We start from the raw sequence: 27,301 nt of genomic DNA on the forward strand, positions 1-27,301 counted from the left end.
AAAATTGGGCGTGCAAAATTATTCAGCCCCTTTACTTTCAGTGCAGCAAACTCTCTCCAGAAGTTCAGTGAGGATCTCTGAATGATCCAATGTTGACCTAAATGACTAATGATGATAAATACAATCCACCTGTGTGTAATCAAGTCTCCGTATAAATGCACCTGCACTGTGATAGTCTCAGAGGTCCGTTAAAAGCGCAAGAACAAGAACAAGGAACACACCAGGCAGGTCCGAGATACTGTTGTGAAGAAGTTTAAAGCCGGATTTGGATACAAAAAAGATTTCCCAAGCTTTAAACATCCCAAGGAGCACTGTGCAAGCGATAATATTGAAATGGAAGGAGTATCAGACCACTGCAAATCTACCAAGACCTGGCCGTCCCTCTAAACTTTCAGCTCATACAAGGAGAAGACTGATCAGAGATGCAGCCAAGAGGCCCATGATCACTCTGGATGAACTGCAGAGATCTACAGCTGAGGTGGGAGACTCTGTCCATAAGACAACAATCAGTTGTATATTGCACAAATCTGGCCTTTATGGAAGAGTGGCAAGAAGAAAGCCATTTCTTAAAGATATCCATAAAAAGTGTCGTTTTAAAGTTTGCCACAAGCCACCTGGGAGACACACCAAACATGTGGAAGAAGGTGCTCTGGTCAGATGAAACCAAAATTGAACTTTTTGGCAACAATGCAAAACATTATGTTTGGCGTAAAAGCAACACAGCTGAACACACCATCCCCACTGTCAAACATGGTGGTGGCAGCATCATGGTTTGGGCCTGCTTTTCTTCAGCAGGGACAGGGAAGATGGTTAAAATTGATGGGAAGATGGATGGAGTCAAATACAGGACCATTCTGGAAGAAAACCTGATGCAGTCTGCAAAAGACCTGAGACTGGGACGGAGATTTGTCTTCCAACAAGACAATGATCCAAAACATAAAGCAAAATCTACAATGGAATGGTTCAAAAATAAACATATCCAGGTGTTAGAATGGCCAAGTCAAAGTCCAGACCTGAATCCAATTGAGAATTTGTGGAAAAAACTGAAAACTGCTGTTCACAAATGCTCTCCATCCAACCTCACTGAGCTCGAGCTGTTTTGCAAGGAGGAGTGGGAAAAAACTTCAGTCTCTCGATGTGCAAAACTGAAAGAGACATACCCCAAGCGACTTACAGCTGTAATCGCAGCAAAAGGTGGCGCTACAAAGTATTAACTTAAGGGGGCTGAATAATTTTGCACGCCCAATTTTTCGGTTTTTGATTTGTTAAAAAAGTTTGAAATATCCAATAAATGTCGTTCCACTTCATGATTGTGTCCCACTTGTTGTCGATTCTTCACAAAAAAATACAGTTTTATATCTTTATGTTTGAAGCCTGAAATGTGGCAAAAGGTCGCAAAGTTCAAGGGGGCCGAATAATTTCAGTATATAAAAAAAATATATAAACTTAATTCTCATTAAAACATCATTAGACATGTAAATAGGGTTATCAAATTTTTTTTTTTTTACTTGTTACATCTGTTAAGTGATTGATAATAATCGGCTAATTTGTTTCATGTCATTACATTAAGATATGGGGGAAGGTGGGATCATGGCTATATTCAATAAAATTCACAAGTTGATTTAACTTATGTTTAACCCTTTCTCATGGTTGGTGTTTTGATGGATTTGTCCGAAATCGTTTGACATGAAGCATTTACTTTTCTGTCATTACATTTATGGCACTGTATGTACTCATTATACGGCATCATTCGGTGCTTTCGGAAAGTATTCAGACCGCATCCCTTTTTCCACATTTTGTTACCTTACAGCCTTATTCTAAAATGGATTAACTAAAACAATTTCCTCATCAATCTACACACAATACCCCATAATGACAAAGCGGGTTTTTAGAAATGTTTGCAAATTTATGAAAAAGATACCTTATTTGCATAAGTATTCAGACCCTTTGCTATGAGACTTGAAATTGAGCTCCGGTGCATCCTGTTTCCATTGATCAGTCTTGAGATGTTTCTACAACTTGTTTGGAGTCCACCTGATGTGAATTCAATATATTGGACATGATTTGGAAAGGCACACACCTGTCTATATAAGGTCCCACAGTTGACAGTGCATGTCAGAGCAAAAACCAAGCAATGAGGTTGAAGGAATTGTCCTTCGAGCTCCGAGACAGGATTGTGTCGAGGCACAGATCTGGGGAAGGGTACCACAACACTTCTGCAGCTTTGAAGGTCCCCAAGAAGACAGTGGCCTCCATCATTCTTAACTTCTTTGGGATAGGGAGCAGCATTTTCACTTTTGGAAGAATAGCGTGCCCAGAGTGAACTGCCTCCTACTCGGTCCCAGATGCTAATATATGCATATTAGTATTGGATAGAAAACTCTCTGAAGTTTCTAAAACTGTTTGAATGATGTTTGTGAGTATAACAGAACTCATAAGCATTTATTGTGGAACTGCGATTCCTGGGAGTGCATTCTGATGAAGGTCATCAAAGGTAAGTGAATATTTATAATGCTATTTATGAATAATGTTGATTACCCAACATGGTGGATATTTCTCTGGCTGGTTTGGGCTCTGAGCTCCGTTCTCAGATTATGCTTTTTCCGTAAAGGTTTTTTGAAATCTGACACAGCGGTTGCATTAAGGAGAAGTGTATCTACATTTCCATGTCTAAAACTTGTATTTTAATTGACATTTATAATGAGTATTTCTGTGAATTCATGTGGCTCTCTGCTATATCACTGCATGTTTTGGAACTACTGAACGTCACACGCCAATGTAAAATACGATTTTTGGATAGAAATATGAACTTTACAGAACAAAACATACATGTATTGTGTAACATGAAGTCCTATGAGTGTCATCTGAAGGTCATCAAAGGTTAGTGATCAATTTTATCTCTTTGTGCTTTTTGTGACTCCTCTCTCTGGCTGGAAAAATGGCAGGGTTTTTCTGTGAGTTGGTGGGGACCTAATGTAATTGTTTGTGGAGCTTTCGCTGTAAAGCATTTTTTAAAATCAGACTGTGGCTGGATTAATGAGAATTGTATCTTTAAAATGGTGCCTAACACTTGGAGAAATTTGATTTATGAGATTTCTGTTGATTTTGTATTTGGCACCCTGCAATTTCATTGGCTGTTGGCGAAGGATTCCGCTAGCGGAACGGGGTCGTAGATAGGTTAAGTGGAAGAAGTTTGGAACCACCAACACTCTTCCTAGAGCTGGCCGCCCGGCCAAACTGAGCAATCAGGGGAGAGGGGCCTTGGTCAGGGAGGTAAACAAGAACCCGGTGGTCACTCTGACAGAGCTCCGGAGTTCCTCTGTGGAGATGGGAGAACCTTCCAGAAGGACAACCATCTCTGCAGCAATCCACCAATCATTTCCTTTTTGCCAGAGTGGCCAGATGGAAGCCACTCCTCAGTAAAAAGCACATGACAGCCCGCTTGGAGTTTGCCAAAAGGCACCTAAAGGACTCTCATACCATGAGAAACAAAATTCTCTGGTCTGATGAAACCAAGATTGAACTCTGGCCTGAATGCCAAGCGTCACGTCTGGATGAAACCTGGCACCATCCCTACGGTGAAGCATGGTGGTGGCAGCATCATGCTGTGGGGATGTTTTTCAGTGGCAGGGACTGGGAAACTAGTCGGGATCGAGGGAAAGAGGGAAGTACATAGTGATCCTTGATGAAAACCTGCTCCAGAGTGCTCAGGACCTCAGACTGGGGCGAAAGTTCACCTTCCAACAGGGCAATGACCCTAAGCACACAGCCAAGATATTGCAGGAGTGGCTTCTAGACAAGTCTCGGAATGTCCTAGACTGGCCCAGCCAGAGCCTGTACTTCAATCCAATCGAACATCTCTGGAGAAACCTGAAAAAAGCTGTGCAGCGACGATACCCATTCAACCTGACAGAGCTTGAGGATTTGCAGAGAAGAATGGGAGAAGCTCCCCAAATACAAGTGTGCCAAGATTTGTACTGTCATACCCAATAAGACTTGAGGCTGATATCGCTGCCAAAGGTGCTTCAACAAAGTACTGAGTAAAGGGTCTGAATACTTATGTAAATCTGATATTTCAGTTTTTTTATATATTTTTTTAAATCTGTAAAGAAATCAACTTGTTTCCTTATCATTTAAGGGGTATTGTGTGTAGAGTTATGAGGAATAAGGCTTTGACGTAACAACGTGTAGAAAATCAAGGGGTCTGAATACTTTCCGAATGCACTGTATACCATTAGCAGACGTATAAGAGTTCTCAGTCCGAACCCGATGGGGCCCGACTGCTGCTGGGCCTCATTCTGTGTTATGGGTTTGCGGTCTGTGCACCTTTCACTACTGCTCTCTCTGAGCAGCAGGCACTAGCGGCGTCAGGATTCCGATATTGGCTGGGCCAGAGAAATTTGTGGCCATGATGAAGCTTTTTTTCTGATCATTAAAATGTTTCATATTGCAATACGAATAGGTTGGAGTGCATTCGATAGAATGAGGATCCACAAGACCACCACAGACAGCTCATCTCAGAATCAGGAGAAGCCCATATTCTCACAGTATGTGAGCGGAGTTGAGCTCAACGCCCTTTCCAGCCACTCCGCTAAAAACCGTTAACACGCTTACAGGAAGGGGGGAAAACTCGCTTCAAATTAGCTTCATAAATGTTTTGTTTAAAATCACCATTTAACCAACACCTATTTATCTTTGACTAAGTGGACCTACCATTTTGGGTTTGATGTTTTGAAAGCAAACCATATGATTTAAATGGAAAGTATTTCCATAAATAACAAAGGTGAGACTGTAAGAAGCACTCATCATTTCAAAAAAGCTATATGTCATATTAAGCAGCACAAACACTCTAAATAGGTCATGAGCCAGACAGATGGCCTAAGAAGCAATGAAAATGAATTATTTAGGCTATATTATTAGTCTATATCAATGCTATAGACTACAAATACATACTTTGAAGCGAGTGTGACGAACTAAGCTGGCAGGAACATTAAGCTCCTCAGCATTTAAACAACACTTCGTTATATTAAATCCTTAGTCTATAAATTGTGTCTTACTTAGAATTAAATGAAAATGAAATGGAAAAATTCCTTATTTGGCTCAGTCTACCGTGCCTTTGAATTCACTTTGAGAAACACGATTTTGGCCAGAGTCTGTGGCTTATGCGATGGTGCCTTGAGAGTAGGCCAGCAGCGGAAAATACCCTCTCTGTGCTTGCAGAGCCACTGGGGATGCTAAAAAACCTTCGGCCACTCTTGCCAGGCAGGGCAGGGATGAGGAGATGTCTTTCCAGAAGGTGATAACGTCTGCGTTTCTTCTCATTACCGTTATGTACTCCTTTACCTCTGCTTTTGATTGTACAGAGGACTGCTGCTGCTGAATGACGAGCTGAACATGTGAGGTCTTTTGGGCACTTCGTTTTGCTCAAGGGCAGGTTTGGGTGCTGCTGGTATGGCAAATGCACCTGCCGGAGGCACGTTGATAGCCTCTGTTTCCTTCACAAGGAGGTTGCGTATCGCTCCAAGCTGGTTACGCACCAGCTCATCCCTTATCACCCGCTCAGTTTTAAACCTGGGGTCCAGGATGGCAGTTAGGACAAGATGTTTATCATTATAATACCCCCTGTACTGAGTGGAAACGTTATCTGATCGTTTCTGCAAAAGCAGCAATGTCTATGGCCTGAGACACGGTAGTCAGCGGTTTATTTCTGGCACCACGGGGAACGTGGGCATGATTCTCCCCATCTCTTTCTGCATATTATCGGTGAGGTCAGCTTGTGTTGTCAGTACCTCCACCAGGACCTGTAGCCAACTCATTTCGTTTAGGGTGAGTTTTGCATCATCAAAGGTAGACTTCAGTTTGTTTTGCCACAGTGGGTCTCTTTAGAACATCTTTATACAGACTCAATCATGCGTAATTGGCAGTTCTTGTCATATATGCTGTTGTGGGATGCACTCCCAATCTGTCACTTTCTTCTGTGTTCAATGTACACTTCCTAACACCTTTCAGAAGTTTTTCCAGTTTCTGGATCAGTCCGCTAATCCCATCATGCATGTTAATGGCATCCTTTGTTGCGAACTGAAGCATGTGAATTGGGCACCGTCAATGGAGATTTGACTCTGAAGTACTGGTTTACCATCATGTCCACATTGTTGGCTATATGGTCAGTTTGGAACTGAGATCGCAGGTGGTGCGCCCTCCATATCGGATGCCTCATCTTCCTCCTGTCCATCATCATTGGTCTCCTCAAAACAAGGTAGGTTGAAGGCTTCGACCATGTTGCTTGCGCTGTCAGTCACCACTCATATTAATTGTCGCTGCACGTTCCAGTTCCTCAGGACACTATTTTTGGTAAATGGCCTCTGCTGTGTGGTGTTTTTGTATGTGCTCGCAGCTCAACAACACTGTGTGTCCTTGATAGTTTCCGTCAATGAAACTGGCGACAATCCCCAGGAAACAGTGTCCCTTTCAGGTAGTCCAAATGTCGTTGACACAAAACCATCACCTAGCTGCAATAGTTCTCCAATTGGCTTCCATTTCTTGCAGGGCCGGTGTGTAGCCTGGTTTAGCTTCACTAAACCAGGCTACACACCTGGTTTAGGCTGCACACGGCTACAAGGCTACACACCTTGCAGAATACCACATCCCTTCCCATTCTCCCTTAGTTATTTGGGAGAAACTCTCCAAATGCAGGTGTGCCAAGTTTGTAGCATCATACCCAAGAAGACTCAAGGCTGTAATCTCTGTCAAATCTGCTTCAACAAAGTACTGCGTTAAGGGTCTAAATACTTATGTAAATATGTTTTTGTATTTTTTTGCAAAAATTTCCCAAAACCTGTTTTTGCTTTGTCATTATGGGGTATTGTGGGTAGATTGATTGAGGGGGGAATGATTTAATACATTTTAGAATAAGGCTGTAATGTAACAATTTCGAGAAAGTCAAGGGGTCTGAATACTTTCCGAATGCACTGTAAGCAGATTAATAAATTAGCTACCACCTCAACTTATTTTCCCAGCCAGAGATCAATTAGCCTAACTAAATATATAGACGGAGATTCAGTGAAACAAAATCACATTGATTATCAGACAGGCTTTTTTTTTTGAGTAAAGAGCAAAATCCACTTAAGTTAACATTGTAGCAACTTGTTTCCTCTCTTTGTGCTTTTCTAAGACTGGCGGTTTCCTGGTCTCCTCACTCCACTGCTGCCCGCTTCATTGTTCTCAACACCAGTTTAAATCAATACACTGTTTTCTAGAAATCATGCTGTTTGGGCTCATTTACATTTCTATGATGTCGGACTGGGCCTGGGCTCGGGCTTCAGCTCACCAGGCTGGGCCAGAGAAATTAATGGCCATGATGAGGCTGATTGTTTCTGCAAAAGCAGCGATGTCTATGGCCTGAGACAGGGTAGTCAGCAGTTTATTTCTGACACCACGGGGAGAATCATGCCCAGCTTCCCCATCTCTTTCTGCATATTATTGGTGATGTCAGCTTGTGGTGTCAGTACCGGGCTCTAATTTTCAGGCCCGAGGAGAACACTTTTGGCTGTGGTCAAAATGACCCCGAAGGACTGGATTTTTATTTCATTTGAAGTCTTTATACAGAAACACTAAGCAATTTATGTATATTTATTAAGAACAAGTTCATTGACATGGTCATTAACATTTTGAAGAATTGAATAAACCACCTATTGGCTATGATATAAAATATGCCTCTGGGTTCAAAATGACCCCAGTATGAGGGTTAAATGTTACCCAGAAATGAGTTGATATATAACGGCTGCATTGGGCCTTTAAACACTAATTTATAGTCACACTTGATTAAAAGACCTATTAGATTGCTTGGATCGATACATCGTGTATGGCTGAGCTCACACTTGTGTCGTGTAAATTATGCACTGATGTTTTGATTTATGCAAAATATCAAGTTGTTTGTGGTGTGCACAGATCTCAAGCTAGGATTCACCGTAGAGCTAATGTGGTGTACTGACTTGTCTTGTAGGATTTTATTATTAACCCTCCCTCCCTCTCAGGTACTTTTTACAGCTGTTAGATGGCCTTGAATATTTGCACAGCCAGGGAATCGTTCACAAGGACATTAAACCAGGAAATCTGCTTCTGACTACCGACGGGGCACTCAAGATCTCCGACCTGGGCGTGGCAGAGGTGAGATGTCATCTCACCTCAGTCACCTTTACCTGTATATTATCTATTGTTAGGGATATGCATGTTCTTAACTATATTATGCAGACATCATTCTTCCCTCTAATGAGTGTGCTGATTTTGAGCCTTTTCTCCCTATCTCTCGCCCCCACCCCCCACCCCCACCAGGCTCTGCACCCGTTTGCAGAGGATGACACGTGTCGTACGAGTCAGGGCTCGCCGGCGTTCCAGCCCCCCGAGATCGCCAATGGCCTGGACACCTTTTCAGGGTTCAAAGTGGACATCTGGTCCGCAGGCATCACACTGTGAGTAATAGCCATTGCAATGTCCAAGTCCACCCTGACCCCTAGCTCAGCACCTTCTGTTGATCTGGAAGGATAATCAATGGTAATGAAAATAGCTCCACCGAGCGCTTTGATTACCTATCTGTCCAACATACACTGAGTGTACAAGAGATCTGCTCTTTCCATGACATCGACTGACCAGGTTTATCCAAGTAAAAGCTATGATCCTTATTGATGTCCCTTGTTAAATCACCTTCAATCAGTGTAGATGAAGGGGAGGAAATGGGTTAAAGAAGGATTTTTAAGCCTTTAGGCAATTGAGACATGATCTGTGTTCGAATACTTGCACTAACCATACTATTTGTGACGTGAATTGAGTATTTAGTATGCTTTTTGGTCATAGTATGGGTATAGTTAGTATGCCAAAAGTTCCCGGATGTCGTACTAAATTCTCCAAAATATGAAGTATACACGCATAATTCAGGAAATGGGCGTGGCTTCACATCGTTTCCAGATTTGAAGAAAATATCGGAAAATAGGCAGTCGAAATACGAGAGAGGATACAAATGAGTTGCTTTAACTAATTATGACAGATGTTAAGAAAATGTTGAGCAATGTAATAAAGTAATGCCTTTTAAAACAGGTTACCTTACATGTTATATTGGCTGACAATTTGTTAGCTGCGCTGTCCATAGTGTTACAGCAGGATGTATTGGTATGTTGTTAGCTAGCTACCTAACGTTAGTTGGCTACTTATACATCGAACTTGCCAGTATATTAACTATGGGCTAACTCCCCAACGTTTATTGACTTGATTATTCCCATCATTCTTAGCTTAGCTAAATTTTATAGTCTGTGTGTGTTCGCAATTGACATTCGGGTGCTTTCGTAAATTTGCTCTGGCTATCTACTACAATTTCAGAGGAGACTCGTCTGAGTGTACCAGAGGGCAGAATAATTAAATTACGAGCGCTCAACACCCGTTGAATATAGCCGGTGTCACTAAACGTTGGGGAAAAAGTAATTAAATTGTTGCCAGCAGCACAGTCACCAACTCTCAGGATAACATGAAACTACCAGTTCTGCTAGGGCGAGTAAAATGGTCAGAGTGGTCTTGTTTGTGTCTGGAAGTAGCTAGCCAACGTTAGCTTGGGTGCTTGACTGCCATTGTATGGTCAGAATGCTCAAATAAACTCTACTTCTCAGCCCGAGCGTCCAGTGTGCGCTCCGACAGGGAAAGGCTCTGAATTTACAAACTGACAATCTGACAACGCTCTGAATATGAGCGCACTCTGGCACTCCAGATTGAATAAATAAAATGTCTAACTAGTAATTTGTTATGCTAACTAGCTAGCAAAAGGTTGCATAGCAACAGCATCAACTTCCGGTAGACATGTGAAGAGCTAATACGCTCAACTAAAAGCATACTTTTCATTTACAGTATACAAAAATGTACTTGTAGTATATACTCAGTTAAGATGGGGAGAAGTCTGTCCATAATAAAGCGTTGCTCTGCCTTAACAACCCTATCAACAAGGCACTATCAACAATACAGTATGTTAGTATGGGTATTCAATCACTGCTATGGAGTGTGCCATTCAGAGGGTGAGTGGGCAAGACAAAAGATTTAAGTACCTTTTGAACAGGGTATGGTAGTAGGTGCCAGGCGCACCAGGGTGTCAGGAACTGCAACGCTGCTGGGTTTTTCACACAAGTTTCCAGTGTGTCTCAAGAATGGTCCACCACCCAAAGGACATCAAGCTTACTTAACACAACTGTGGGAAGCTTTGGAGTCAACATGGGTTAGCATACCTGTGAAACACTTTCAACACCCTGTAGAGTCCATTCATCACAAAACCCACTGATATTGCAAACTATTGTAATGATTTTTCATTGGCAAGATTGGGAAACTTAGGCATGACATGCCAGCATCAAACGCCGACACTACACATCCAAGTATAACTGACCTAATTATTGTAATTTTCATTTCTGTAAATTGAGTGTGGAAGAGGTGAAAAAATGATTGTTGTTTTTCAACAATGACTAGCCACCTGACAACTTGGATGGTAATTACGGATGATAATAGCGTACGATATTGCCACTCCTATTTGCCATATCTTCAATATAAGCCACTAGAAAGTGTGTGCCCTCAGGCCTGGAGGGAAGCAAAAGTTATTCCGCTACCCAGGACTAGTAAAGCCCCCTTTACTTGCTCAAAAGGCTGACCAATCAGCCTTATTACCAACGTTTTTGTAAACTTTTGGAAAAATTGTGTTTGACCAGATACAATGCTATTTTACAGTACATTTTTAATTGACAACAGACTTCAGCAGGGTTATAGGGAAGGACATTCAACAAGCACAGTGCTTACACAAATGACTGAGAGAAATTGATGATTAAAAGATTGCTGGAGCTGTCTTGTTAGACATTGGTGTGGCTTTTTGACATTATCGATCAGTCTGCTGCAGGAAAAACATGTGTTTTGGTTTACTCCCCCTGATTTATTCTGGATAATGAGTTAGACAGCTAACAGAACACAGAGGGTGTTCTTTAATGGAAGCCTCCAATATAATCCAGGTAGAGTCAGGAATTCCCCAGGGCAGGTCTAACCCCTTACTTTTTCAATAATTACTAATGACATGCTTTGAGTAAAATAATATATGTATGCAGATGACTCAACACTACACATCAGCTACTGCAGTGACTGAACTTATTGCAACACTTAATGAGCTGCAGTTAGTTTCAGAATGGGTGGCAGGAATATGTAATTCCTAAATATCTCTAAAAACTAAAAGCATTGTATTTGGGACAACTCATTCACTCAGCCCTACACCTCAACTAAATGTTGTGGAAATTGAGCAGGTTGGGGTGACTAAACTGCTTGGAGTAACCCTTGATTGTAAACTGACATCGTCAAAACATGTTGATACAACAGTAGCTAAGATGGGGAGAAGTCTGTCCATAATAAAGCGCTGCTCTGCCTTAACAACACTATCAACAAGCCCTAGTCTTGTCGCTCCTGGACTACTGTTCAGTCGTGTGGTCAGGTGCCACAAAGAGGAACTTAAGAAATGTACAATTGGCTCAGAACAGGGCTGCACGGCTGGCCCTTAAATGTACACGGAGAGCTAACATTAATGATATGCATGTCAATCTCTCATGGCTTAAAGTGGAGCAGAGATGACTTCATCACTACTTGTTTTTGTAAGAAGTTTTTACCAGCTGAATGTACCGAGCTGTCTGTTTAATCTACAAACACACAGCTCTGACACCCATGCATGTTCCACAAGACATGCCACCAGAGGTCTCTTCACAATCCCCAAGTCCAGAACAAACTATGGGAGACGCTCAGTTTTACATAGCGCCATGACTACGTGAAACTCTATTCCACATCCAGTCACTGATGCAAGCAGTAGAATCAGATTTATAAATATTTTTAAAGATAAAAATACACCTTATGGAACAGCGGGGACTAAAGAGACACACACTGGTACAAGCACACACACTAGCACACGCACAGTGGTATTATATTGTAGTGCTGTAATAGTGTTATGATTTACTGTTTGTCTTTTGTTTTATGTGTGGTGTAAGTGCCTTAATGTGATTGGACCCGAGGAAGAGTAGCTGCTGCCTTGGCAACAGCAAATGGTGATCCCTAGTAAATACAAATTCCCCGATGAATTGAGGCTGTTCTGAGGGCAGGGGGGTCCTTAATGTTTTTTACACTGTATTTTCAACGGCTTTCTTTGTATTATCATTTTGAGAGGTAATTATACCAGGTCATAGACCATGCAAGTTAACAGATCTCAGATATGAAGTCTCAAACTCATAATATGTGATGTCTTGCCTGTTTCCCTTTTTCCATGCCGTAGATACAACATTACAACGAGTCTTTATCCGTTTGAAGGTGACAACATCTATAAGCTATTTGAGAACATTGGGAAGGGAGACTACAGTGTTCCAGAAGAGTGCGGGCCTGCCCTGTCAGACCTACTGCAAGGTGAGGATGACCATGATGAAGACCATCTCTGAATTAAAGGTTGATTTAGCTCGAGGCTTTAAACAGCCGTTAGTCAGTCAGTGGCTTACTCTGGTCATGTAGAGTAAAGTGAGTGCTTTCTTCCAGGTCAACTCAAATGCACCCGATTTCAACTACTGATGGCCTAAAATTGAATGTTAGTGCTGGGCTGGAACAAAAGCCTGCACCTGCTATCTATCCCGGACAGGAGTTGGCCACCATTGTGTGTTAGGGGAATCACTGGAATACATTGAAATGCCCTGTGGTATTTTCTGAGCTTGTCCAGTAGATGGCACCATAACGTTGACTCCATCTGTCTCCTCTGCATCAGAGGCCTGTAAAACCTATCATACACTCTATTGAAATTCCTCTGAAGAACCCTGCCGCTATCACTTTCCAATTGACATAGGAACAGAAGTGGACTACGCATATGGTAGAACCTCAGACAATGAGATTTGGCCTTGGAGACTTAAGATATAAAAGGGAGATATCTTCTTCAGAAAGAGGAATGTTAGCACGCCTTGTGGTGCAGTCTAGATACTTCAAAATGATTTCATCCCCGGGGTGTGTGTAAGTTCACGTGTGCGTGCGTATACAGTAGTGTTTTCCTCTGTGACATTCAAAGAAACCTCATCTGCATCAGAGATAAACCTTTGACCTGTCCTACACTTGGGTAGTGTAGGACAGGTCAAAGGTTCATCTCTGATGCAGATGAGGTTTGTCTGCAAGCTCATCATAGCTTTCGCAAAAGACCCACACGCATTTTGTGAACGAGACTAGATTCAGAATAGAAGTATTTTTTTCCCCCTTTGTTAAACTTCTTTTTAGTCAAAGCAATTCAAGCTTAGAAATAGTAATAGAAATTGGTTTGATATTTCTCTAGTCATCACTGTCATTAATGCAGACCACCATTATCTGACTGTCCATTTCCTCTTGACGTGTCTGTGCACATGCCTGCTTGTATGTTAGATATGTGTGTATGTAGTGATGTATGTGTATGGTGACGCAGCCCAGTTCTAAGAGCCAGCCTGCAATTAGCGTCTCTAAAATAAACTCGCTGCCTGGCACAAAGGTGTCCTTCAGCACGCCCATGAATGCCATCAGCACGCATGGCGTACCTCCCCCAACCTGTAGAAAGTAGAACCCATTAACGTAGTCATGCTGATAGCTCTGCACGGCTATGGCATTGGAAAAGCATTAGTTAATTTTGGGGACCTAATTGGAATGACTGTGTTAGTGTAGGTTGATAAATGTCTTGGCACTATATATTATCACATTTATTGCAGCAGTGTGCACATTTTGCGATGCTCTAGTCTGACCGTTTTGTCATAGTATTTGTATTATGAGCAGTTCATCGTTGTCATTCTGTCCTCGGATAGCCCCCCCCCCCCCTTGCTTTGGCAGCGTGCTAGGCAGTAATAAGGACAGAGAGATGGATAGTAGGGATGTGCAAGATTAGGGCCAACCCCATTTTGACGGCTGGTCGTTTGTTTGGCTGATAGGCTATTGGTCGACCGAGATTTATTTTCGTCAAGCAGTAGTAGAAAAAACAAAATATAAATCATGGTGTACAAGACACCTGTCTGAGTGGAGGCCCTGGGGATGGCACAGTGCATCAGTCTAAGAGATGTGCTACAAAATAAAAACAATATTATTTTATAACATGCGCTTTCTCCCACATTGGATAGTGGTTGCTGTTCTGACACACATCAGAGCGCTGTTAAATTGTTGCCTTTTCCTAGACCTTGTTGCCAAGTGCAAAATAGCAAAGTTACCCAGCATATTGGCGTTGAGAACGATGCGGCAAGCAGCAGCAGAATTGGGAGATGAGAAAACAGCCCTTGACTTAATTGTCTAAGAACAGTGAGGAGAGAGGAAACCCCAACTTAATTAGGTCTGTAATCAACAGCCTAACTGTTAAATGTGCCTGGCTTTATAAACCATCCATATCTACAGAAGTAAGACAGATCCTGCTTCTGTTGCCTGTTTGAGTGGTTTGTTTTAATAGCCTACTGATCCCGTGAGCACCGAGCCTCACGCAACAATTTCATAAATTCGGCAGTTTTTAATCTTTGCTATGCTTTTACACTTTTTATTGTTAGACCAGCCTCTCTGGTATTATCCAAATTGTCTGATTTATATTCATTATCGAAATAATAACCCTCTTTCCTTGATCACCTTATTTGTTCATCATTATAATAATAAGTAATGTCATTATCATTAGTAGGCTTATTAGAGCAGCCTTGTATTACCACCATCAAGCTGTAGGCCTAAGAGCCCATCCTGTTTAGTCTTAATACCGTAACTTAGGCAGGCCTACAGTGCATTCGGAAAGTATTCAGACCCCTTGACTTTTTCCACATTTTGTTACCTAACAGCCTTATTCTAAAATGTATTAAATTGTTTTTTTTCCCCTCATCGGTCTACACACAATACCCCATAATGGCAAATCAAAACAGGTTTTTAGAAATGGTTGCAAATGTATTAAGAATAGAAAACTGATATTACATTTACATAAGTATTCAGACCCTTTACTCAGTACTTTGTTGAAGCAACTTTGGCAGCGATTACAGCCTCAAGTCTTCTATGACGCTAAAAGCTTGGCACACCTGTATTTGGAGTTTCTCTCATTCTTCTTTGCAGATCCTCAAGCTCTGTCAGGTTGGATGGGGAGCATCGCTGCACAGCTATTTTCAGGTCTCTACAGTGATACAGTGATGTTTGATCGGGTTCAAGTCTGGGCTCTGGCTTGGCCAGTCTAGGACTTTCAGAGACTTGTCCCGAAGCCACTCCTGCATTGTCTTGGCTGTGTGCTTAGGGTCATTGTACTGTTGGAAGGTGAACCTTAGCACCAGTCTGAAGCCTTGAGTGTGCTGGAGCAGGTTTTCATCAAGGATCTCTCTGTACTTTGCACCGTTCATCTTTCCCTCGATCCTGACTAGTCTTCCAGTCCCGGCTGCTGAAAAACATCCCCACAGCATGATACTGGCACCACCATGCTTCACTGTAGGGATGGTGCCAGGTTTCCTCCAGATGTGACGCTTGGCGTTCACGCCAAATAGTTCAATCGTGGTTTCATCAGACCATAGAATCTTGTTTCTCATGGTCAGAGAGACTTTAGGTGCATTTTGGCAAACTCCGGGCGGTCTGTCATGTGCTTTTACTGAAGAGTGGCATCCATCTGGCCTCTCTGGCATAAAGGCCTAATTGGTGGAGTGCTGCAGAGATGGTTGTCCTTCTGAAGATCTCTAAAGAGGAGCTCTGTCAGTGACCATCGGATTCTTGATCACTTCCCTGACCAAGGCCTTTCTCCCCCAGTTGCTCAGTTTGACTGGGCGGGCCAGCTCTAGTAAGAGTCTTGGTGGTTCCAAACTTCTTCCAGATCTGTGCCTCGACACAATCCTGCCTCGAAGCTCTAAGGACAATTCCTTCGATCTCATGGCTTGGTTTTTGCTCTGACATGTACTGGTGTGTGCCTTTCCAAATCATGTCCAATCAATTGAATTTACCACAGGTGGACTTCAATCAAGTTGTAGAAAAATCTCAAGGATGATCAATGGAAACAGGATGCACATGAGCTCAATTTCGAGTCTCATAGCGAAGGGTCTGAAAATGTATCTAAATAAGCTAATAAATTTGCAAAAATGCATAATTCTGTTTTCGCGTTGTCATTACGGGGTATTGTGTGTGATCCATTTGAGAATAAGGCTGTAGCGTAAGGAAATGTGGAAAAATGGAAGAGGTCTGAATTCTTTCCGAATGCACTGTAAATGTGTACTCTTCCTCTGTATTATAATTATTCCTATTTCCCCCTTTTTTTATCTCCCTTTTCCACTCCTGTGTTCTTACATGTAGCTTATTTGTCTTCTCCAGGAATGCTTGAATATGATCCTGTCAAGAGGTTTTCAATACAGCACATAAGGCAACACAAGTAAGTGACTGACGTAATCCATGTTGAAAATAGCCTAAATGACACCTTCCAAGTCTTCAGTTCGATTCCATTCATCTTCTGATTCGATTGAACTGAAATGGAATTGACCCTGACAATACTCCAGTCCATGTGCCCTCTTTGCCCTCAGCTATGCTGTGAAGTCTGTCACTGTTCATCCAGACTGTTCCACACAGAGAATTAGAATGATTCTGTTGTGGTTCTCTGGTTCTACTGCTCCAGCATCAAAGACAGACTGCCTGAGACCTGAGGAGGCAAAGGGATGGGCACTTTATATCACACAATCTCAAGCTATGAGTTTCTCTAAGAACCTCAGACAATTAGATTTTTTGCCTTGGGGAGAGTTCAGATATAAAATGGAGATATCTTCTTCAGAAAATGGGAATGTTAGCACACCTTATGGTGCAGTCTAGATGCTTCGAAATGAAATAAACAAGTAATGGTACGCTAGAAACCGAGAAGTCATAGATCTTTGTTTTTATTAGTATGCAATAAGCAGGCTCGACAATAACACTTGTCCAGGGAAAGTACAATTTCTTTGGGACAAGCAAATCATAGATTTTAAGTTGTCCGAATGAACAAATCAAATAAATCACTCAAGAATCACAATATTAGGCTGCTCCAATCACAATTCGATCATAGTGTCCTCTGGATGCAATGTGTTGCGCACTGTCCTCCCAATCTCTCCAGAGCTTATCGGAGTAGAATTATTGTAGGCCAGCATTGATAGGCACGAGCGGTCTTTCAATGATATGAAGTTGCAAGATGGTTTTTTTTGTCACTTAGTCTAGATCAAAGTGTGCACATTTGTTGATATTCATTGCTAGTTAGTGAGTTAGTTGACCAGTTATAGCAAATGTTTGGTCAGCAATGAAAAACTAATGGTGTGTGCATCACCTGTGTGTGGGCCATTGCCAAAAGAGAGAGCGAGAGAGACATTGCAGTAGCAGGTAAAATAATGATATTACAACAGACTATCAAGATAACCAGCCAAACTACACAATGTTTTGAATTGGTTATCTTGCTAGTTAACTATTTAGCTATTAGCATGTATTAATATCATTGTCATGTCTGATGTCCTAAAAAACCTTCCACCGCCACTTGTGTATAACTGCAAATGGCAGACACTCAGTTGTGCAGTTGATGAAACCAATGCTGCATACTCTGGTTGTAAACTGTCTCAAGTGCTGAAAATCTGGTGTCGAGAAATAATTCTGACACCATTGGAAAGCTGGCATTCTCCACTATGCAATACTTGCCGTAACGGAAATATTTTTAGAATAGCCTACTTGACAAGTAACTTCTATGTTCTCAAGATCTTCCTGAAAACAGAATATTTTAGCATACAAATAGATCAACAAACATGTTGGCTAGTTGAAGTCAATAATAATAATAATAATAATTCAAATTTTCAGTCACCTTTTTGGCTCACGGTGTTGGCCCATTTGTTGGTGGGGGACAAGAAACTTGAGCTTTTGGAAAAGTCAGAAATCTGTCCTACTTTTCCAAATTGGCCAAAAAAAGTATTTCAAGCCCTATAATACGTTCTATTCCATCCTTGTGATGTGTGTGCGTGTGCATACGGTTGTATTTTCCTCTGTGAAATTAATAGCCTTGAAATTATTAGACCTCCAAACATATGCTTAATATTATTATTTGTTGCATGCTCGTTGATACCGACAAGATGCTCCGATGACATCAGTGGGCTAGGAAAGTATAAACTAGAGGTCGACCGATTTTATGATTTTTCAACGCCGATACCGATTGGAGGACCAACAATAGCCGATACCGATTTAATTGGCCAACTTAAAAAAGATATATATATATATATATATTTGTAATAATGACAATTACAACGATACTGAGTGAACAATGAACACTTTTTTTATTTTAACTTAATATAATACATAAAAATCTATTTAGTCTGAAATAAGTAATGAAACATGTTCAATTTGCTTTAAATGACGCAAAAACACAGTGTTGGAGAAGAAAGTAAAAGTGCAATATGTGCCATTAAAAAAAAAAAAAAAAGCTAACGTTTAAGTTCCTTGCTCAGAACATATGGAAGCTGTTGGTTCCTTTTAACATGAGTCTTCAATATTCCCAGTTAAGACGTTTTAGGTTGTACTTATTATAGGACTATTTCTCTCTATACCATTTGTACATCATATACCCTTTGACCATTGGATGTTCTATTAGGCACTTTAGAATTGTTAGCCTAATCTCGGGAGTTGATAGGCTTGAAGTCATAAACAGCATTGTGCATCAGGCATTGCTAAGAGCTGCTGTTTCAATGAATGCTTACAAGCCTGCTGCTCCCTACCAACGCTCAGTGAGACTGATCTATCAAATATCAAATAATATACTTAATTCTAATATAATAAACACACAGAAATATGAGCCTTTGGTCATTAATATGATAAAATCCAGAAACTATAATTTTGAAAACAAAACGTTTATTCTTTCAGTGAAATACGGAACCGTTCCGTATTTTATCGAACAGGTGGCAACCCTAAGTCTAAATATTGCTGTTACATTGCAGAACCTTCAATGTTGTCATAATTATGTAAAATCCTGGCAAATGAATTACTGTCTTTACACAGTTGGCAACGAGCCAGGCGGTCCAAACTGCTGCTGACTCTGCTTTCACAGAACGCAAGAAGTGACACAATTTCCCTAGTTAATATTGCCTGCTAACATTAATTTATTTTAACTACATATGCAGGATTAAAAATATATACTTGTGCATTGATTTTAAAAAAGGCGTTGATGTTTATGGTTAGGTACATTTGTGCAATGCATGTGCTTTGTCCGCAAATGCACTTTTGTTAAATCATCACCCGTTTGGCGAAGTTGAAGTAGGCTGTGATTCGATGATAAATTAACATGCACCGCATTGATTATATGCAATGCGAAGCAAGCTAGTTAACCTAGTAATATTATCAACCATGTGTAGTTAACTAGTGATTATGTGAAAATTCATTGTTTTGTTTTTAATTAGATAAGTTTAAAACTTCCTTGCAACTTAACTTGGCTCCTTGCAGCCACAAGGTCCTTTTGATGCTGCACTTGCGTAACAAGTGGTCAGCCTGCCACGCAGTCTCCTCGTGGATTGCAATGTAATTGGCCATAATCGGCGTCCAAAAAGGCAGGTTAGCGATTGTTATGAACACTTGAAATCGGCCCTAATTAATCGGTCGACTTCTAGTATAAACGGTATTGGAGGGAGAGGAAGAATAGAGACGGAGAGAGGCTGGCCAAAGCATGCTGAAGTCTAGTTACCAAATGTGCCTTCAACTTATCTGTAACGTATGTTTAATAAAATTATATTTAAACTTAATCTGATTGTCTGGTCCCTCAGCTGGTCAAAATTTGAGATCAATATATCAACAGGAAAGTAATACTACACCGATTTCAAAAGTGGGTCTATGTGTGTGGCAATCAAGATGTGCCTTCAGTCATAAGCAAAATACATGTACACGCATGCGAACCATGCATACTCACTGAAGTCAGATGTTTTCTTGGTTTTGTGCATGTTCCAGGTAATTGCAATTTCTTCTTTCGTACCGGTACTCTGAAAAGGTAAACAATACTTTCTTGTAGATATTGCCCTTGTTTCTAGCAGCTGAAGGACCGACACCACGGACAATCGGCAGAGTAAGATCAAGTATCATTTTATTCAATATTTCAACACTACCTGGTCTACAGGCAAGCTGAAATCAATTTTCTCCTTTTCTGTGTGTGTGAAAGAGACCGGAAGAGAGAGAGAAGTATTTTCAAAGTGCATTCTGACACTTAACTAAAATAAACTCCAATGACTTTGATGACTCCGTTTCCATGGTTACTAATAAGTCATCCTTTTTCTACAAGGGGGTCCTTGGCCCTCTTGCAATTTGGGGAGAGAAAAAGAGTGCGTGAGAAAGGGAAAGAAAGTAACCCTAGGGAGAGAACAAGAGGGGCGAGAGAAAGAAACCCTAATCACCCCCTCAGTAGCCCTCCTGCTGAAACACCCTCCACAACTGACTCTGATGGTGCCTCATTTAAACTCTTTATAGCAGCATGGTGCTGGGTATATAAGCAGTGAAGCATACATGAATCCCCCCCCCCCGGTCACACACTGAAATACAATTTCTATATCTGGTTGGGTTGCATTAAAATGTAGCTAAATGTCGGCATATGAAAACTGACTTAAGTTGTGATACAAACATGTGGGTCAGCCTATTGGAGAGGTATCGGGCTATACTGGCTTACCTTTTGCCAAGATGTGTTTAGTAACTAGTCATACAATTCCCCCCACCCACTTTGCCTTCTGCCCTTAGCTGGGTACGTAAAAAACACCCGCCAACAGAACCACCGGTGCCGATCCCTGCCAGCGCGGAGAGCCGGGACGTGTGGCGCAGCATGACGGTGGTGCCCTACCTGGAGGACCTGCACGGGTACACGGAGGAGGACGACGACGACGAGCTCTACGACCAGGAGGACACAATCATCTACACTCAGGACTTCACTGTGCCAGGTAAGAAGGGAGGAGCCCTACATAATTCCACTTTATTGGGGGGGTATTGTGTGTAGGCCAGTGACAAAAAATCTCAACTTAATACATTTTAAATTCAGGTTGTAACGCAAAATAATGTGGAAATAGTTGGAGTGAATACTTTTTGAAGACACTGTATATGACTTCCCTGTGCCAGGTAGAGGGAGCGAGATAGAAACAGACACACACATGGATTGGTGGCGGGCTCAGGAAAGGCATGGCGAGTTCAGATGGAGGATAGACTACAGTCAGTAGGAAGCAAAATAGATCAGAACTTCACAAGTGCCTATAGTTTGTTTTTAAAATGCTTTGGGGAACAGTGTTGCAGCCTTCTCTTTACATGTTTCAGTTGTTTTTCGAATACTGTATGCCACAAAGACGGGGCTTAACCATGTCCTTTTTTTAAGTTGATGCTACCAGTTTAGACTGTTAAACCTTCAAAGCTCGGGGGGGGGACCATTCAACTGGAAATATAACATACTACCTCCGTTAACTTACTGCACTAAAGACATTTTGTAGGTTGGGCAAGCCTCACAGTTTGGACAGTTGGTATACTCGAAAATCAATATAAATACACATCTTTCCTGAGTCTTGGTTATAATGGCTTAAGAGGACCTAAACCTAGTGCTTGAAGAATTCTGATTTTGTTAGCTAGACTTTTCTCTTTATTTTCATTAGTCTTGCTTGGCAACAAAGGGACTGATAATATAACCGCCGTATTCCCTGCCACTGAAGTATGATGACCTACAAAAATCAAATTGTTCAATGGAGCCGCAGAGAACTTGAATGGCGGTGATTGACTTTATCTAATAATACACTACATGAACAAAAGTATGTGGACACCTGCTCGTCGAACCTCTCATTCCAAAATCATGGGAATTAGTATGGAGTTGGTCCCCCTTTGCTGCGGGGACTTGCTTCCATTCAGCCACGAGCATTAGTGAGGTTAGGCACGGATGTTGGGCGACTAGGCCTGGCTCGCAGTCGGCATTCCAATTCATCCCAAAGGTGTTTGATGGGCTCTGTGCAGGCCAGTCAAGCTCTTCCACACCGATCTCGACAAACCATTTCTGTATGGACCTCGCTTTGTGCACAGGGGCATTGTCATGCTTAAACAGGAAAGGGCCTTCCCCAAACTGTTGCCACAAAATTGGAAGCACAGAATTGTCTAGATTGTCATTGTATGCTGTAGCGTTAAGATTTCCCTTCACTGGAGCTAAGGGGCCATTTCCACTCTGTAGTCCAATGGCTGCAAGCTTTACACCACTCCAGCCGACGCTTGGCATTGTGTATGGGGATATTGGGCATGTGTGCTGGTGCTCAACCATGGAAACCCATTTCATGAAGCTCCAGTTCTTGTGCTGATGTTGCTTTGAGATGTTTTGGAACTCTGTAGTGAGGGTTGCAAACGAGGACAGATGATTTTTACATTCTTCAGCACTCGGCGGTCCCATTTTGTGAGCGTGTGTAGCCTAACATTTCGCAGGCTGAGCCGTTGTGGCTCCTAGATGTTTCCACTTCACAATAACTTCACTTACAGTTGACCAGGGCAGAAATTTGATGAACTGACTTGTTAGAAAAGGGGCATCCTATGACGGTGTCAAGTTGAAAGTCACTGAGCTCTTCAGTAAGGCCATTCTATTGCTAATGTTTGTCTATGAAGATTGCAGGGTTGTGTGCTAGATTTTGTACACCTCCTCTTCGCAGTGGCCCCACAAGGTTACGTGCTCAGCCCCCTCTTGTACTCCCTGTTCACCCATGACTGCATGGCTATGCACACCTCCAACTCAATCATCAAGTTTGCAGACGACACAACAGTAGTTGGCCTGATTACCAACAATGACGAGACAGCTTATAGGGAGGAGGTGAGGGCCCTGGGAGATTGGTGCCAGGAAAAAGTCCACAAAGGAGCTGATTGTGGACTTCAGGAAACAAGCAGAGGGTGCACGCCCCTATCCACATCGATGTGACCGCAGTAGAGAAGATGGAAAACTTACACATCACTGACGATCTGAATTGGTCTACCCACACACACAGTGTGATGAAGGCGGTGCAACCTTAGGAGGCTGAAGAAATTTGTCTTGGCCCCTAAAACCCTCACAAACTTTTACAGATGCACAATTGAGAGCATCCTTTCGGTTTGTACACCGCCTGGTATGGCAACTGCACCGCCCATAACCGTAAGGCTCTCCAGAGGGTAGTGAGGTCTGCACAACACATCACCGGGGGCAAACTACCTCCCCTCCAGGACATCTACACCACCCGATGTCACAGGAAGGCCAAAAAGATCAAGGACAACAACAATCCGAGCCACTGCCTGTTCACCCCGCTATCATCCAGAAGGCGAGGTCAGTACAGGTGCATCAAAGCGGGGACCGAGATGCTGAAAAACAGCTTCTATAAACAGCCATCACTAACATCAAGTGGCTGCTGCCAACATACTGACTCAACTCCAGCCACTTTAATAATGGAAAAATGTATGTAATAAATGTTTCACTAGCCACTTTAAACAATGCACTTCATATAATGTTTACATACCCTACATTACTCATCTCATATGAGCAAGGAATTTTTTAAACCATATGACCTGACTACACAAATAATCTGGTCCTGTCAGTTTTTTTTTTCTTCAGCTGATTGATTACTATGCCATACCCTACAGCTAGGGTCCTGAGTTTGTTAGTTTAGCCTAGTACCACACCAGGAAACTCTGGGCCCTAGAAAAACCATTCCCATCCCCCGGCCTCTGTGGGACCTGTGTTGCCACCTCTGAAATCACCACACAATGTTACAAAATAAAAAACATATCCTATTTGTATGATAAAATAGTTTTAATGTTTTTTGTGGTGGGGGTGGGCCTCCATAGTTTTACGTGGCTCAGTACAACTACGACAGTTTCAGAATGTAACAGGTAAAAAAATCTATAAAACAAGTCTCAAATATTAGGAAAATGCCTATCAGCTGTTTACAAAACAATGCGCTGCAACGAGAAGCGCTCTTGGTCTGTATATGTCTCTGTGTGTGTGTCTGTAACTGTAACGGTGTTCTGTGTTGACCAGTCTCTATTCCCTCTCTCTCTCTGTCCAACAGGCCAGGTGCCAGAGGAGGACTTAGACGAGGGTGAGGTGGATCGGAGCCGGGCCCAGGCCAAGCCTGTTTGTGTGAATGGAACAGAGAGCAAGGCCAAGCCAGAGTGCAGGTCCTCGTCCTCATCCAACCCCTCCCGCAAAGGAGTATCCACAGCCAGCAAGATACGCAAGCTCTCCACCTGCAAACAGCAATGACTCCACCTCAACAACCCACCTGGTGAGAAGGGTATGTCATTTTGGATGTGGTAGGTGTAATATTTTTTGCACTCTCTCAAAAAGCATTTACTCCTGAGTGATGAAGGGAATTGTGAATGAGACATTTGTGCTGGTGGGGGGGAACTTCTTCTTCTGAAGAGAAGACCGAAGGGAAGACGGAGGGAGGGAAATGAAGACAGATGGAGGGAGTTACAGGAGGAGAGTGGAAAACAGATCCTCAGACAGTGAGGGAAGGGAGGAGAGAAACGGATGAGATTCAGCTGTCTTCTGTATGAGTCATCTCCATCACACCACTGCTCCCTAGGCATCCTCTCAGAGACGGAAGTTCAGAGAGGACACACACACACCTCACAACTGCATTAGGATGGCACACACATACCTCTAACAAAGCCTCTCTCTCTTTTACTCACACATTTAGCCTTTGCGCTAGTTGTCATAAAGCTCTAGCGAGCACACATATACTGCAGAGCTACTTGGTAGGATGTGCAGCAGTGTCCGTATTAATTTGTTCCAGAAGATGACTCACGTTGGTCTAGATGGAGTGGGGTGCAGGCAGGATATTGTTTCCCTCTCTGTCCGTCGCTACCGCTCTCTCTGTCAGCTGTATTTTCTCTGTGATCCCGCCTGCCCGGCTCTCTCCTAAATAACCCCCATTCATTCTCCATGTAGGGTCTGCCATCATTCAGCTGCTTTATCTGCGTGCTGCTGGAGGCAGAGTGAAGTCTCGATCACTTTGTGTGTGCGTGCGGGTTTGACAAATAAGCCTTTGATGCTCATATAAGGAAAAGTGTGCCCTTAAATATCCTTTTTAAGTCGCTCTATGTCATAAATAATCCTGTTTGTCATGCCATAGTCTCGTACAATAAAATGAACTAAATGAAGCTTGCCCTTCCTCTCTTTTAACTCTCTCTCTCTGTCCTCCCAGGTTCATCTTTTCCCGTCCTTCTGTTTTTGGAGTGCTTGGCAATGGTGAGAGAAGCCTGCTGATGTGGTGCCCCACGTTTCCTCCTGAACCATTCGGCTACAAACTCTTCTTCAAGGATGCCATGGACGTGACAGAGAGCGGGAAAGGAGAGAAATGGAGACTGCTCAGAGACTACCCTCGAGGTTCTTGGTGTGAAGTGCTTGTGTTTCCCTTCACTCCCTCCGTTGTCTGGCTGTCCCAGAGGAGGCGTGGCCTGGCCGTGTGAGACCCACCTTTTCTGAGTCCTGCCCCAGTTTGTTTTAGTTTATAGACAATCTTTTATTTTACAGAACCTAACTGCAGTTTTTAAAGATGCACATGTGTAAAAAGAATGACGTTGATAAAGAACACGTATATATTTAAACTATGATGACGATGATAGTGCTACCCATGTAAAACTGCATGCTGTACGGAGCTTTGAGTAAGGAAAACTACTTGGTTAAGGACAGACAAATGGACTAAAACCTTGACAACCACCGCTGATGGTGAGTTGGGGGGGGGGTTTGTTTCCATTAGTTTTTATTTTGATTATTTTTTTTCCAATAAATATTTTGTAATTATTTATGTAAAACATGTCCCAACCAAACCCTATTTGTTGTCTGGCTCCCATTTTTTTTATTTTCTGACGGTGCACGTGGTCATTATACAGCAGGGTTTTATTTATACATATGAATAAACCTTGTGGTTTTATTTCACACCAACACGATGTTAGTGGGAACACTACATTTCCATGGAGGGGGAAGGGAGATCGAGGGCGATTCGAAACTTTAAAACTGAAGAGGGGATCAGAAAATGTCAAATGGGATTCTTCAGACCACGGAAAAACTTAAGTAATATGTTGTCGGGCATCTGTGTGTTAAAAGATGCACTGCTAGCCTTTTTTCCCCTCTGATCATCTTATTGTTCCCTGATCACATCCTTGGAAACTTCTCTCCCCCTCTCTCTTCCACCTCCATCTTTCCTTTTCTCCCTTGCTCTCTGGTCTGACTCACTTGCACTTTCCTCTGCTGTCTTTCTCCCTCTCTCTTCTGACTCACCTGCTATCTTCTTTGCCCTCCATCCCCCGCTTTCCCCTTCTCTCCATCCCTCCAACTCATCTCCTCTGCTCTCTCTCTTTTGCGCCCCCTCTCCTCCCTCCCTGTGCTATGACTCACCTGCTCTGTAATCTATTCTTAGTGCTGGCCTGATGGGGGCAGCTAATTGCGTAAGATGGAGAGAGACAAACACTGCCTTTACGTGTCAGCCCAGCACTGAGAGAATCTCTGGCAGAGCCCAGACCAGGCAAAACTCGGTGGGGAAACCTCAGCAATATACCTTTTGATTTAATAAAGAACTCCTGCTTTTCTGACCTCATTCTTAGTTTATTTCTTAACTGTTGGAATGAACCCATCCCCATTCCCATGATTGTGCTGATGGCATCTCTGACAATGTGTATGTCTGCCCTGCATCCTCTGTGGTTTACCAGTCATCTATTGCTGTCATCGCTATTTTGTTTCGTCGTTCAGTCTGCTCCCCTGCAAAGCCACCTTGAATTTATACAATGACGGAAGTGAACACAGGTTCTTCTGTCTTTTTTTCTCAAAGAAATATGTACATTGCTTAGTCCCTGGAAGTCTAGGAATCACGGCATTACAAATCGTTCGGGATTTCTACTCTGTACAGATATTTCTTTCTATACATAGACGGGGACCTTTTTGTTCAACAGCTCGAACCCTGGTCCCAGTAGCAATGCCAAGGAATTCACGCTTTGTTTTGCAGAATAAAGTGAACAATGTAACAAGTACCAGTACCCAATATTTTAAGGTCTAAATCATGTTTGCAAATACAACATTGCTTTAACATGGAAAAACAATCCCTTCAAGTGAGGTTGGGTAATTGGGTGCCAATAACTCACTCATTGGCGCAAGGGAATGGGTGGCACACTTTTGCCCAGCTAACACCTGACTCCAATAATCAACTTTCAGTTTAGAATGCAATTAGTTTATTCAGCTGTGTTTGTAGGAATGGGGGGAAAAGTGATATCGCTCCGGCCCCCGACCAACTCCGTGGCCTTGTGGTTAGTGTCCACCCTGATGTTGGGAGTT

At 42.4% G+C, this 27,301-nt stretch overlaps 1 protein-coding gene across 3 annotated transcripts in view; it reads left to right on the forward strand.

Moving 5' to 3' along the window:
- LOC139376312 (serine/threonine-protein kinase STK11-like) overlaps window positions 1–26,565 on the forward strand; it is a 46,438-nt gene extending 19,873 nt beyond the window's left edge. Inside the window, exons 5-11 of one of the 3 annotated variants that reach the window (XR_011627901.1) lie at window positions 8,034–8,166; window positions 8,332–8,468; window positions 12,320–12,447; window positions 16,339–16,396; window positions 20,734–20,930; window positions 24,039–24,282; window positions 25,179–26,565. Coding sequence is in view for 2 of the 3 variants with exons in the window: in XM_071118701.1 (XP_070974802.1) it covers window positions 8,034–8,166; window positions 8,332–8,468; window positions 12,320–12,447; window positions 16,339–16,396; window positions 20,734–20,930; window positions 24,039–24,232 (847 nt within the window). In the remaining variant the exon portion in view is untranslated. The remainder of the gene's footprint in view (window positions 1–8,033; window positions 8,167–8,331; window positions 8,469–12,319; window positions 12,448–16,338; window positions 16,397–20,733; window positions 20,931–24,038; window positions 24,283–25,178) is intronic. The other 2 variants (XM_071118701.1, XM_071118699.1) reach the window with 2 other exon arrangements.
- The last annotated feature ends 736 nt before the right edge of the window (window positions 26,566–27,301 follow it).

Source organism: Oncorhynchus clarkii, chromosome 20 (genome assembly GCF_045791955.1).
Source record: "Oncorhynchus clarkii lewisi isolate Uvic-CL-2024 chromosome 20, UVic_Ocla_1.0, whole genome shotgun sequence".
Taxonomy (NCBI): domain Eukaryota; kingdom Metazoa; phylum Chordata; class Actinopteri; order Salmoniformes; family Salmonidae; genus Oncorhynchus; species Oncorhynchus clarkii.